At 32.5% G+C, this 15,241-nt stretch overlaps 1 protein-coding gene across 12 annotated transcripts in view; it reads right to left on the reverse strand.

Annotated features, from left to right (window-relative positions):
* Positions 1–15,241, reverse strand: part of Cnksr2 (connector enhancer of kinase suppressor of Ras 2) — a 272,194-nt gene that overhangs the window by 126,923 nt on the left and 130,030 nt on the right. For all 12 annotated transcript variants that reach the window (XM_021245320.2, XM_004866183.3, XM_021245322.2 and 9 more), the window contains exons 6-8: positions 12,757–12,876; positions 9,021–9,080; positions 5,124–5,192 (exon numbers count right to left, since the gene is read on the reverse strand). In XM_021245320.2, the coding sequence (XP_021100979.1) occupies positions 5,124–5,192; positions 9,021–9,080; positions 12,757–12,876 (249 nt within the window). The remainder of the gene's footprint in view (positions 1–5,123; positions 5,193–9,020; positions 9,081–12,756; positions 12,877–15,241) is intronic.

Consider the following 15,241-nt stretch of genomic DNA (forward strand, 5'->3'; position numbering starts at 1 on the left):
TTGGTTTGATAACAAAAAATAATCAAATATTATAATGGATGATGGAGTAGATGAAAAAACACAATGTATATGTGTCAATATAGGGCACTTCAAAACCAGTTTCCACACAATTTCATTAAAGCCAAAATGTCCAATGTAAAATAAAAGAAAAAAATTCTATGATCATCTCATAAACTATCTAATATATAAGATGAATCTGATAAAACAGTATGAATAAATGAAACCTATGATGAATTGTTTCCCTTAATTTTTAGTAAATGCCTCTTCATATTTTTTTCCTCCCAGACAAGAATTTATATGCTCTTTTTTAGAATATCAATTACTCACAATCTTAATATTGCTGTTTTAGGGTATTGTAAGAAACATTCATTAAGTAATACATAAAAATCATGCTAACATAATCTCTGTAGTCCAGTAACATCTTGTGTTTACAGGAATAATATGTGGGATATACCAGAAACAGTGCTATTTTAGTTCTCAGATTTCAGTATCTTGGGTGTAAGGAAGTATATGATAAATATTTTTGCTTTGAAAAAAGAGAACAGAATAGGAAACAAAAAAGAAAACTACAACACAAAGAATGGAGGAGAAATAAAGTAGGAAGAGATAAGAATGGTAAAAGAAAGAAGGAAATGGAATAGGATGAAAAACTTAAAAAAAGACAAAATTTAGCAAATTAGAAGAGCGAGAGAAAGCATATCTAATGTTAAACAATGTCATGATAGTGACTCCACTCAATGTGCCAGTCATTTCTGCTGAAATCCAGCGAAGGGTTTATAGAGTAAGAGTGAGAGAAGAGGAGAGATGAACTTTAATGGGTCACCACACTCTGAACCATTGTGATTATGTTGGCTTCCCCTTTGAACAGTACTTTCCTGCAGTTCTGGGGTTGAAAGAAACAAAAAGGTGAAGAACAAAAAGGTGAGAAATAAGAGGATAGAGCCAGAACAAGAAAAAATAAGGGAGACATAAGAATGAAGTTGGAATTAAATTTATGTGACTCAACAGCATTTTAGTCTGTTCCCTTCCCTCTACCCTCTCTGCGATCACTTACAAGTTTTGCTCAATAATGTTTGCTATTGGGAGAGTAACAAAAAACACGAGCTTAATCTGTCACTAATCAATGTTCAACATCTTATTTTTGCCAGTCTACCTTCTTCTTGACTACCCCAACCAGGTTACTTTCCATTTCAGTAGCTTTTCTAGCCAAATCTACTGAATCATTTCTTGCCATAATAGACACCAGGTTCCAGAAGGCATTTAAAAGTAGCAATGGTCATGTTTTAATATTAACACAAATAAAATTTTTCCAAATGCTGGATTCAACCATCATATATGCCACTCTTTAACTGATATTCCTAAGAAGGCATTTATTTTTAATATGGATACTAAAGCTTCAGAATACTTATACAACAAAAACCGTATTATTATGAAATTTAACAGATTTATTAGGAATATGGCAAAATGTATTTTAATAACTATAGTCTCATCAGCTAAAAAAAGTATTAAAAGTGCACCATGAGGGCAGAGTTGCGGGTTCAAACTATGCAGAGGTATCTCCCAGGGAGAGGGATGTAGTGGCAGATGAAGTAGAAAAAATCTTGGGAGATTCCAGCAGCTTTTGAGGAGTTGGATCTTCAGTGGCAGGGAACACATGGAATAAGACTCAGTCTGCTTTTCTTGGATGTTCATGATTTTTTCTTCTTCCTACCTGGCAGCCACAGCTTCTCAGCCACAGAAGTATGTTGATTTGAAAGCTTAAAGCCGTTTATAATAAAGAATATAGTAACACAAAAAGGACATATAACCTTCAGTTTCATTTCATATAAGAATTTTTAAAAGAGAAAACTAAAAATACATCTAATTGTACATCTTGAAGATATATCACACTACTAATTAAAAAAGACTGAATTCATCTGTGATTCATCGAACTCAGACGCTCAGCAAAAAAAATTTTGTATTGTTTTTCTGTGTATCTTAAAGAAAAATTATCAGATTTTATATTGTAGATTACTGCCTGTAGTAAAAAATTTTTGAATTAAGAAAAATAGTAACTGAGGTAGTATCATCAAAAATAGTAAGATTTAACATTGTTCTTTTCATTGTTGAGTCTAAATTGTTATAGAATAATACTATCATTATCTCACTCTTCTGGTCAATTAATTAATGGAATAGAGAATATTAATTATATTTTTCAAACGTATTAGGCCATACTTTAATGCAACATCATAATCAACCCTTAATGTCCATTGTAATGAATGTAGGGATGGAATGGATAACTGCAGACTATAAGTAATTTATACTTGGTTCAATTAATTTACCTACCTACCAGTCCTTTGATAGTAACAAAAACAGAAAATTTCCATTTCACCACTTCTGTATTTTGTCTAGTAAAAAGTTAAAAGCAATGTATAGACCACATCACAGGAAACAATAAGAAAAGGAGGGTAGAGCATATTGCATTAAACACAATGTATCATTTTTGCACAAATATGCCTCTCACTTGAACACAAAGAAAAAATCTGGCAATCAATCACATTATTAAACAAGGCTATTTTCATGAAATTGAACACATTTTCTTCTTCCTTTATAACCCAAAACCAATTTGTTGGCTCTAGTAGCAGGCTTTCAAGAAACAGGATTCCAAATGGTTTGACTGTTGTGATGGGCAAAAGGGAAGAAGACAGGTAAAAAAGCTAATTGTTACTGAGTCGCTAATATGTGCTGGCATTTGCGATTAGTGTTTTACATATTTTATTCATCTGAGGGCAAGAAAACCAGTGAGGAAATGGCAAAAAGTTAAATTTCAACCCTATTTCTAATTTAAGTTCAGCTGATTCACTACCCCAGTTATGTAAACTCTTACTTCCTTTCATCTACTCTTCCACTAGGCCCACTAATCTTTCAATGGACCCTGAGAGGTTGACTGGAGGCTCTAGCAGGGGAGCATAGCTACTCGTATACCCTTGACAAGGAAACAGTCCTCCTCTATCAGGGGTGGTCAGCCTCTTCAACGGAGTTCGCAGCTTCGGGAGAGACACATGGAGAGGTGAGGGAGGAAAGGGACATGCACCCAATAAGCCATATCAGCCAAATCAACAATGGCGATCAATGGGGTGACAGATGTCAAGGTGAGATCACCCTCACATCCACCAATACCTCAATGAATCCTGAGATTTATTCAAATTCTTATTGGTATTCTTTTTCTTTCGCCTGATAATTTTATAATTTTAGTTTTGGAAAGGTCTAAAAATCTGAAGAGTATGGGTCTTAGAGTCAGAAAACTGACTTGCAGATGAATTAGGTTCTGAGTTTCAATTTCAACACATACCTTCTTTGTGGGATTATAAGTAAATGAAATAAAGTATGTCAAATACTTTATACAATGCTCAGCACACTGTAAGGACAGTGTGTTGACTATGGTTATTATAATAAAAAAGGAAACTGATCCTCAGTTAACTTGACTCACTTAAAGCCATAAAATACAGTAATTTCACAGCAAAAACTGGAACCAAGTTTCCCTAATCATCATTTTGTGTAGTTTTCAATATTTTAGAATATTCCTGTGATGAAAAGGTGTATTTTTACATTTCTGCAGTATTTAAATGTCATCAACCCATATAGATTTCATTAACTCATTTGTAGACTTTTAAAGACTTTCATATTCATTTGATAAACAGAATTTTTTCTGAAAAGAGTATCCAAAAAGCAATTTTATATTTCATTACAGACTGATTTCTACCCTCTTAGAATTGATGAAGTGGAAATTCATGCAGAAACTATTCAACAGAAGTCATATTTGTTAAGGTCTCATTGCAGAAATGGAGCCAATATGAACATCAGAAGACAAAAAAGCTGCACATCTACTAAAGTAGCTGCTTTATCCCACCTGCCCAAATCTTCATCCTATGGGAAAAGAAATTTCCTTTTGGGCAACTACTTTGTACACTTTCTAGTAATAAGAACAGAAAGTAACCAAAACTGTCATAGAGTGAAAAGGCCATATACCAACACTTTATTATTCATTGCTCACCATACACTGATGCATTTAATTTTTTAAAATTTCAGCAAATTTACTTCATTTAGATAACAAATTTGTAGAAGAAACATTATGGCTTTAATTATCAGTGCCTAGGAGCCTTTCTAAAATATCATTAGGAAAAAGTCTTTTTCACAAAGTATCTTCCATCATGAGGAAACGGAGAAGCAAATTCAGTTAAGTGGTTTAACAAGAAATGCTCATGTTGAAGAGTTAGTACGCCATAAGTAGAATGTTTATTCAAAAAAATCCCACTTTTTTCAGATGAAGAATATTATATCTAACATCATTTCAAAGGACAATACACTTTATTTTGGCAGAGAAAAGGAAACAAAGTGAATCAACTCAGACAAAAAAAGTAAAAAATGAAGATCATATAATGTTCATTTTCAGTATCTAAGATTAATAAGAATAGCATTTGAAAATCTATCGTAGTCACAGAATGTCATTATCATTCATGGCTTGTTAATGGATTTGTGAGGTTTACAGGGCAAGAATAATTTATGAAGTTATTTAATTAGGTGCAATAGTTTTAAAACTAAAACTGTAGTTCCCTTTTGGAAAATGAAGAACCAATTAAGATACTGAAGATTAAAAGTTTTATAAAAATCTGCATTGAAAATAAAGAGCAAAAATCCACCACACTTTATCGAACAAATAAATGTTAAAGTAGATAAATAGATGCATGCTGTTACAAAACATAGCTATAATTAATTCAATAATTTATAAAAATAAAACTTCTAAACATTATACTAGAAAAGGTTGAATTCATATGCATCATCGCTTTAATTTCTATTCCAAAACTGTTATGTCAGTTCGTGGAATGTATGCTGTTACCCTGGTATCTGTCCATAAAGAAATGCAAATCTAACTTCAATCACCACCAATGTTTCCACATTTTCTCTTAAAGCCATTCCTTATATTCTACCAAATTAAGAATAATCAATACATATTCAATTATTTTAAAAGGTATTTCAATTAGTTTGTATACAAATAGCCATCTCATTTCACTGGAATTTTTTCAAAGCTTTAGCAAATCTTTAAGTTAGTTCCTCCCACTGACTCTTAAGGTAATTATACATACCACAGTCTGATGATTAACTTGAATCACTTCATCGCCAGCATGGATTTTCTTGCACCGATCTGCAGGTGACTGAGTTTAACATGAAAGAAATGATAAAAAAATTATTAAGTTTATCAGTTATTTCTTCTCTCTGGAAACATTAAAAAAGGTTCATCTCCTTAAATTAGATTTTAAAAATTAATTATAGGGCTAGGGATGTGCATCAGTGATGGAATGCTTGACGAGCATGAGAGAAGCCCTGGATTTGATCCCCTACACCATACATATAAAAAATTATGCAAGTAATCTTCATGGAATTAAACTAACAAAAATGGTTACTTGTACTTAATGTACTGTTTGCATTATATGTATAGGTAATTATAGAAAACAGAAATTCAAAAATAGTATTTAGGTTGTAAAAGAATAATGTGTTTTTGAGAACATTAAGGAAATAATAACAGGTATTAACCTTTGAAAATTTTACTCAGAAAATCCTGCTAGGCTCTACTGGGCAACTGCCTTATGTATGTTTGCTGAGTGAATGAATGAATGTTCCCAGGCCACTAAATTAAATACTGTGTCAGCTAAATATAAAATATATATATATTTAATTTTTTTACTGTGACCACTGTATTTAATATAAATCATATTAACTTTAGCAAATCAGTATTTTCAAGTACATGTGTATGATCAGCATCAAAACTTTGCAATCCGATAATTAAATTGCTAATTTATTTCACCATTAAAAACAGAATAACCTAGAAAAGCAAATTAAAAGATGGACAGAAATTAGCTCAAAGTTTCATTATATAACATTCTCTCAAAGTGCCCAGTTATAAGGGTATACAGCTTCTTATGTTTTATACAATGTGATACACTGGTCAACAAAAGTACATTATACCAGAGTATATTAACTAAAATGCCAACACTTATAAAGGATGTAATAATTCCATCACTTCTTTACTTTCATAAGAGATTTAAAACACAAATAAAGATAAAACAACTTGATAATTTAATTTTAGTATAGTGTATGCCTGGGTAGGGCTTTAATCTTAAATTTAAAATGGCATTTTTTCTCTAGTTACTACTGATTATAGATTGTATGAATTTTTAGGCATCTTAATATCACAACAATATTTTCTATTTTGAATACATAGAAAATGTGCTTTTACTAAAAACATGTTTATCAAAACCAACTGTAAATGCTTTTACCCATTAGGATCTATTGAATGCTAAGGGAGAATGACATGGAGATAAAATCTACAGAGTTATGGTACTTTTGATAACCTAGAATATGAATTACTTTAAAAGTGATAACCAGTTACTTTATTTTTTACTCATTTCCAATTTCCAATAATTCTGAAAACACAGAAATCTTGAAACAATATTAATTTCAACTTTTTAAAAACACACTAAAATTATTTGCTCTAGGGCAATACTCAAGACAATATTCCAAGGAGTTCCATTTATTGAAGCAATAACACAAGCATATTACTAAGGGGGCAGAGTCAGCCAAGGTATGAACCTAATTTTAAAAAAATAATATGTCTCATAGCACCTTTAGTTGATGAGCATATTATCAATCAGATCAGTATTATGGAACAAATCCAAGAAGATTGTAAATCATTACCTTAATGGATTTAACTATAGTAAGTCACTGTGCTATTTGATTTATAGCTGATCTTTTTATAGGAGAATATGGAGAAAAATATCAAGCAAACGGCTTTAGTAATGATGTAAAAGAAAATGATGATTGATACATAAAATTCAAAGAAAATAAAACAACTTTTTGCACAGGTAAGTAAAAAGGGGGTAAGTCAGATAAATTATAGACTTCCAGTATTAAAAGGGATTCTAGAGGGCTGGGGATTTAGCTCAGTGTCACCGTGCCTGCCTTGCCAGCGCAAGGTCCTGAGTTCAATTCCCCTACAAAAAAAAAAAAAAAAAAGGGATCCTAGAGATCAGTTTGCCCAAACTCCTCAATTTTCATACAAGAAAAACAAAGAAACTAGGGCAGAGCAAAGCAAAATTTAACTTACTCACTTTAGAGAGGAACTTAATTAAAGACTCAACACACAGTTCTTAATTGTAAATGATTAAGGGTACCAAAAATAGTAAAATGATTTAAAGAAAAAAGAATCAAAAGATGAAATATTAATATATGATTCATATCTGAATTACTTCCAGAATCAATTTTTCCTTTGTTCATTTATCCATTTATCAAACATTACTGAATAATTAATATGAGCAAGGCATAGGGCTCAACTTTTTTTTCTTTTTAACAGATCCCAGACAATATAGAGAGATCCATTCCTGCCAGTTCTTCATGATACAGTTCAAAAATCACCATTTCTGTGATTTCTTCTCTGATTTCATTTGGCAGCATTTACTACTTTTTCCTTTTTTCATCCAAGCAAACTGTGCTACCTGTTTATACAGATGAACCCCTACTAGCTATCTGTACCTCAGGGACAGCAAGTTAGTTTATTTCAAAAATCCTTCAAATACCTAGTATCATGCCTGGAACATAGCAGACACGAAGCAGAGCTTTGTTAAACAAACATATGAATAAATGAGTGATTAAATGAATACACAAATAAATGAGAATGGTTAGTGGCAAGAATATAGTTTGTGGCATTTTCCTAAATTTAAAATTGTCAAATAGTTTACAATATGCATTTAACTGATATTTTTGATCTCATATTTAATACCAAATATAAAGCTGCTATAGCATTTCATCTACCATGTATATAATATGTTTCACCTTCTACAAGACATGAAGAGAAGCGGAGGGAAAAAACCAGTAAAAGGTTAAAGTTAATAGGTGAATTAGATAAACAGAATGTTGATTTTGAAGAAGAAAAAGCTGGTAAAATGTTGAGATCAATAATAACTTGAGATTAAACTAATTCCACCTCAGTCTTCTTTAAAGGAACACAGCAAAAACATGCCATTTTTCAGAATCTCTAAAAGAAAAAAATAATAAATTCAAAGCTCAGCACCTGCTTAAATGAGAGTAGAATGGAAATCTGGAATAACTAAATGTAGAAATGATTTATTATGTTATTCAATTCAATTATACCAATCATGTTAATGCCCAACATGATTACTTCATATTTCTCTTTTTACAGCATAGCTATGGTTCGCTATAGCACAGTCCTTCACGTTTATTAGCTTATTTGATTTTCACAACTTAGTGAGGTATACAGTGAAGATAATTTATTTCTAATTTATAACTGAGTAAACCAAAGCAATGAGAGAGGTTAACTGACTTGCAAAATTTACAGTGCCAGTAAGATGTAGAATTGGTTGTAGGATCTAGGCTTGGGGAGTTCTGACCCACTGTTCATAGTGGTTCTCAAATAAGATTGTGCCTTAGAACCACCTGTTATAACACAATCTCTTATTAATAAAGATTGGTCCACAGAATTTCTGATTCAGAATGTTTGTGGTGGGGTCTAAGAATTTGTATTTTTAGCAAGTTCTCAAGGGAGGCTGATGATGGTGGTTATGGAACTTCACTGTGAAAACAACTCAGTTATTCCATGTTCTCTCCACTGAATTAAAGTATTTAGAAAGTCTGACTTATCTGATGTTTCTTTTTCACATTAGGTAAGCTTCTGAAAATAACTAAACTATTTGACAGGTGAAAGCAGACTCCTTTAGATGTCATAATAACTTGTCATGAGCCAGAAAATACTTAACAAAGATAACTTTCTGGCTGCAAACAGAAAATATCTGATTTACTTCTAGTAGCTATTCCAAACTAAACCAAATAACTAAAAGTCTAAAGAAGCCAGTAAGTACTAATTCAGTACATGTTTTCATTATAACTCCCATCTGTTCTTGTCCTTAGAAATTAACTTCAATCATGTGAGAGTACATATATACCAAAATTTGAAATGTTGAAACACTTACATTTTCTGTGGTTCCAGTAATTACATGGAGGCCATCATATGTTGATTTAATATACATACCCTAAGAAAAAGACATCATTAGAAAAAATTGAAGCAATTAAAATATTTCCAAATATATTATAACCTTATTTTAAAAATACATGACTTAACAATGTTCTTATTATCTGAATTTTCTGCTTTCTAAAGCTTATCCAAATAAGCCTATACTCAATCAAATGAGTACTTGATAAGTGAACTGCCTATGAGACTTATGAAATTCAGCATGGTAACTCAAATCTGTGAAGAAAGAACCCACCTCACTTTCCATAGAATTCATAGTATATTCTGTGGCAATGTAAAACTTAACACAGGAAATTCAAATATTGGTAAGTCATTAGGCTATTATACTTGATATAATTACATAATAAAAAGGAGGTTTCTATGGAGAAATTGGAGCCAGAAGAGCAATAAAATCTTACTTACATGAAATTTGTTCTCCTGCTATTTTGCCCTATACCATATTTCGTCATTTACTTCTTATTGACAATTTTTTTTGGGGGGTACCAGAGATTGAACTCGGTACCTTGCGCTTGCGAGGCAGGTACGATGCCACTGAGCTAAATCCCCTGCCCCACAATGTTTTAATAATTATATCAAGTCATCTTTGAAATCAACAAATAATAGGTAATGTGTGGCAATCTCTTCTCCCAAGAGCAAGAGTCCATTTCCCATTTAAATAAAGCCACTTTACAAAAAGTTTCATTAAAGTTTAAAAATTATCCAGATATCCTGCAATTGGGTAAGTTTTGAGAGTAAATTAAAAACTTCATGTTATGGATAGTGATGAGATTTTATAGGAAAAAAATCACAATAAAAGATTTATATTTTATTTATTTTATTTTTTTGGTACTGGGGATTGAACTTGGGTCCTTGCGCCTGCACAGCAGGTGGCGAAATCACTGAGCTAAATCCCTGGCCCTAGATTCATATTTTAAATATTAAATAATTTAAGTAAATCAGAAAAACAGATGATAAAATAAATGACTTTTCCCCTTTAAGGAAATTCCATTACTTTAAATTCTAGTTTTAGGGAAAAATAATCTGAATTTTGCCTACAATATTGTTTTTGAATTTCAAAATACTGATTTCATAAATAAAAAGCACTACTTTAAATTAACTTCAAATCCAAAATATGAAATTTAACTACAACCAATAATATCTTCACAGAAAAATAATACATTTAGCATTTATGTAACATAAACATAATAACAACATAATAATCCTTATGTTGTTTCCATATTTTATGTTAATTATATATTTAGATACCTGCACATAAACAATATATTTTCACTGAATGTAAGAGATTAAAAAAAGCAATAAAGTCCATGGTATGGAACTACTGAAAAATCACTGGGTGTTAATTCTAAAAAGTCATTTTAGTAATGTCATATATCTAAAATGTTATTAGTTCCCTTATGCTGGTGACAGTATACAAGATACTTTTGAATTTAACATCTATCCTTGTATTTATTAAAGGTAGATAAAATATTATAAAACTAAGAAGGAGACAAGATCTTTGCTAACATCTTTCCCCAGTAATTAACAATACTACAGTAAATTACTAAAGGGCCTTAAAATATACTTAAAATGTGATCTTAGTTCATAATTTTCCATTCTAAAATTTTTCTTTTCTTTTCTTGATAACTACAGAAATGAGAGATGTCCAAAGGAAAATTGTTAATACTATCGGTTTGCAAAACTCGACTTTGTAAAGGTAACCAAGAGGTTGCAGTGCTCCCTTACCCATGGGGGACACATTCCAAGACCTCCAGGGGATGCTTGAAACCATGGATGGTATTAGACCATTAGTACTTATATGCTGTTTTCTTCCTATACAAACATATCTATGGTAAAGCTTCATTTATAAACTAGGCACTGTAAGAGACTTAAAACAATAGGAGTAATTGTAACAATAAATTTATGTGAATGTGATCTCTTTGTCTCTCAAAATATTTTCTATTTTCAACTTTTCACTTAAAGGAAACATTTTATGGCTTCTATTTGGTATATATGAATAGCCAGCCTTAATATTCTCGGAGTTTGGGGCTATTATTAAGTAAAATAAGGGTTAATTAAGCAAAAGCACTGTGATGCTAGTCAATTTGATAACTACATTGGCTAATAAGTGACTAATGAGCCAGTAGCATATACAGCGTGGATAAGCTAGACAAAGGGATGATTCACATTCTGGGTGGATGGTATGAGATTTCATCACAATGCTTAGAATGGTGTGTAATTTACAGTTGATGAATTGTTTATTTCTGGAAATTTCCATTTAGTCCTTTTGCACTGCATCTGACCATATATAACTGAAACCAAAGAAAATAAAACAGATTAAGTGGGAACTATTATGATTAGAATTTAAAATCATACAGATTGGTTCAAATAAGTTTATAAATATTAGACCTAAGCTCCTAAAACTAATCAAAGTTAGACATTATATATGACACATAAGTTATGTCATATAACCATGTGATTATGTATGATATGCTGATTTTTTTCTTCCAGATGAAACACTCATAAAAGCTACAAAAACACTAGGAACTATGGAGTCTTCAAAGTAATGGCCAAATATCAGGAGAATAGTCATTGTATAGAATAGATAGATTGCCTTCATCCAAAAAATTATTTTTAGGCAATGAAAGTTTTGCCTTCTGAAACAGTTATATATGTGTGTGTATGAAAAAGGACATAAAATGTTAAACATGCTTAGAGATCTTTAAGAATGTGTTAATTAAATTCAATTATTAATATTAGTTTTCAAGATTTTTAATTTCCAATATGTCATTAATTGTAAAATTTATCTACAGTAGCATTAAGCTAATGTGTAATAATTGTGTAGTAGGTAACATGCTCCCTAGCCAGATTTTTGTTTTTGTCTTTCCCTCATCAATATCAACTTTATATGCTTGCTTTCTGGAGGTTTATTAAAAATACTCATCCTTGGGCTAAGCTTAGAATTAATTCATTTTAAATCAAAGGAAAATACAGAAGATGATTATATTTATTATTTCATAATAAAAAAATGATTTCACAGGTGTTAGCATAGTACTAGCAATATCCATTTTCATACCCTTAAAAAATGAGTGCAAGTTCTAAAGAATGTCATTTTCTTTTAGTTACCCATTATAGGAGAAGATCTATTAAAGCTAGAATAAATTAAAATTAAAATAAACAAAATGCCTACTTAGGCAGGTAGCATTGTGTTCCTTATTATAAAATGCTTAACTTCAATTTTCTTTAAGCCTAAGAAATTTTATTCGAAGGGAGGGTGTGAAAGAGTAAAACTGAAGCTAAACGATCAGCAAATTAAATGGGATAATTCAGAAATCCTCAATTTCAATTCTCCATTTTCATCTATCTTCATAACTTTTTTTACAGTACAGGGAATTGAGCTTCATCCCCAGTCCTTTTTATTTATTTTCCGAGACTGTTCTTGCTCAGTTGTCCAGGCTAGCTTTGAACTGGCAATCCTCCTGTCTCAGCCTCCTAGAGTTCTGGTGTTATAGGTATGTGCCACCATGCCCAGTTAATATGAAACTACTTATCATGACAAGTGTCTACTACCTTAACTTCTCTAGGAAAAAGAAAATATCCACTGTTGAAATTCATATATTCTCACATTTGGAGGCTGCTCTGCACACATTATGAGCTATTTGCTGATAGATGGTGGCGTTGATAAAACTTGTATCTCTTACCAGCCCTTCACTTGGTTTGATATTCGCCAGCTGAATCACTTCCAGGTGAGCAGACTGTGAAACCAGAGGATCTGATGACAAGGATATGATGTGATCACAGACTCCAGAAAGAGTTTTACACTGAAAAAAAAAACACACAAAAAAGTCATAGTACACACATGTTATAAATAACACACAAATTGCGTTTTGATATGTTTTTAATGAGGAAAAAAAATCTAAGAACAGTACCATACAGATTACCTTTCACTGTAACTTTTTTTAATGAGAAAAAATAAAAGAAACAGTAGAAGAAAGTTAACTGGCAATTTATTTTGTAAAATCTGTATAAAAAGGTATTCAGGTGAAAAAGAATGTATCTGATATGCACAACATATTTATACTGTAAATTATGAATAAATTCCAAATTATGTATAAGACCTATACATAATATTCATTAAGAATATTCATGAAAGTTATGGTTATGTATTATTTTTGTAATTTGATTCACTACACCTAAAATAACTGTTTCCTGACAATCTAATCTGAGAACATCTTGATAACAATCACCAATTCAAACTGCATTGAATAGTATCAAAAATCTTGCCTGCTTTTATTTCATGATCACAAAAGTTTTTGTAAAAAAAAGATTTGGAGAGATCTATCATGATGAACTAGAGACAATACCACTGATAGATCTCTCCAAATTTTTTACAAAACTTTTGTGATCACTGACCCAGGTCAGCACACAGGGTGATAGGGAGATCAACCACTGGAATATACTTTGAAGGTGATAGCAAATAGGTAAAAATCTAGAGATAGGAGTAGCTGGAATAAGAAATGAGCTGATGCTCTATTCTGGCATTCACTGTAGCTGAGGTTTGGAGAGTGCACTACTTTGTGAAAAATACAAAGCCCTCCAAAGGAAGAAGCTGGTTAATCAGCATAGACACCACTGCCCTCAGTACCAGCCTGGCAAAGCAGTTTTCCCATGGGAATGTGGGGCCTAGGGTCTGAAATATTCATCCAGAAAGCTTCCCAGGGAAGACTTGGGTACTGAGGGGAGAGTGATACAGAGACCCAGAGGGTACAGCAGTGGAGCTAGATATGCCAAATTCTAGGGATAGAAAAAAACAGAGAGGATAGCCTAGGCACAGAGGAATTCAGACAGGGACAGTGAATCAGTAAGCTTTGGTGGAGCTAGAAATACCAAGTGCTTGGGGCTGAAAGATACAGAAGGTACAGCCCTGAGTTGGCCAGGAACTGGAGTTAGGAGACTAAGTTGGCTCAACAGAGCTAAAAGTAGTAAGTGCTGGGGTTAAGCAAGACAGAATGGATGATCCTGTCTTGATCTAGTGTCTCCTGGCACTAGTTACAGCAGGAACTGCAACCTACGAGACTTGGAGGACTGTGGCAGCTGGAACCCACTCCAAGGTTGCTAGATGGAGCTGCAGCTGTGTCCTTCCTGACCCCGGGTATCACTGGAATCTCAGGCAAGAAAGAGTCTGGGGTAGCAGCAACAGTGAGAGCATGAGCGCGCATGCGAGACAGGTGAGAGTTAACTGCAGGAATAGCTCTAGGAACATGACTCCTGTGTCTTGGGCTGAGACCTGCAGGAAGAAGATGCATGCATGCCCTACCAGTCATAGTCCTGAGAAAACCAGAGGCTCTTGAATATGGTAGTCTAAAGACAGCCCCTAACCAAAACAGCAGTATAATTATTCTATTCTGTTTTACTTCTCTGTCAGTCATTTGGTTCAGCTTATTAGGACTGGTCTTCATATATATTTACATGTGTGAGAAAACTGCAAATTAGTTTTCAGTTCTACAGTGTTCTATGTATGTTATTAAATATCCCTACATCAATGGCTGCTTTGCATAGATACCTTTGTTAGTTCAACAACTGGATATAATCTCCCTATCTCTACTTTCACCCCTCATTTATATTGCTGTCTCTTCTCTGCTCATGTTACTATTCCCCACATACCTTCTTTTGTCTCTTGGTCCTTCCCCATTTATTGACGTTATTTTATTAGTGTATATTTGTGATACATAATAATTACATTTATTTGGGGGAACTGGCACATAGCGTATTACATCTTCACCATTTTTACTCCCCTTTCCCACCCATCTTCCTCTCTCACCCCTTCCCCAGGTCTCTGTCCCATCTCCAAAAAGTTTACCTGTTTTCTACCATCTTTCCTTTATTTTTCTCTAGTTATATTTTGAGTATATGATATGAGATATCATGTGATATTTAACCTGCATTTGACTTATTTCACTTAACATTATAGTCTCAAGATCTACCCATTTTCCTACAGATGACTCAAATTTATCATTCACAGCTGAGTAGAACTCTATTGTGTGTGTGTGTGTGTGTGCATAGAGATATATATCTATAGCTGTCTCTCTCTCTCTATATCATGTTTCTGTTGTGAACTGTGCTGCTATAAACATGAATATGCATTTGTCACTGTAATATGACAACTTTAAGTCTTTTGAGACGATA

This window comes from Heterocephalus glaber, unplaced genomic scaffold (genome assembly GCF_053883595.1).
Source record: "Heterocephalus glaber isolate CG9 unplaced genomic scaffold, H.glaber_assembly_v1.0 deba00001594, whole genome shotgun sequence".
Taxonomy (NCBI): Eukaryota; Metazoa; Chordata; class Mammalia; order Rodentia; family Bathyergidae; genus Heterocephalus; species Heterocephalus glaber.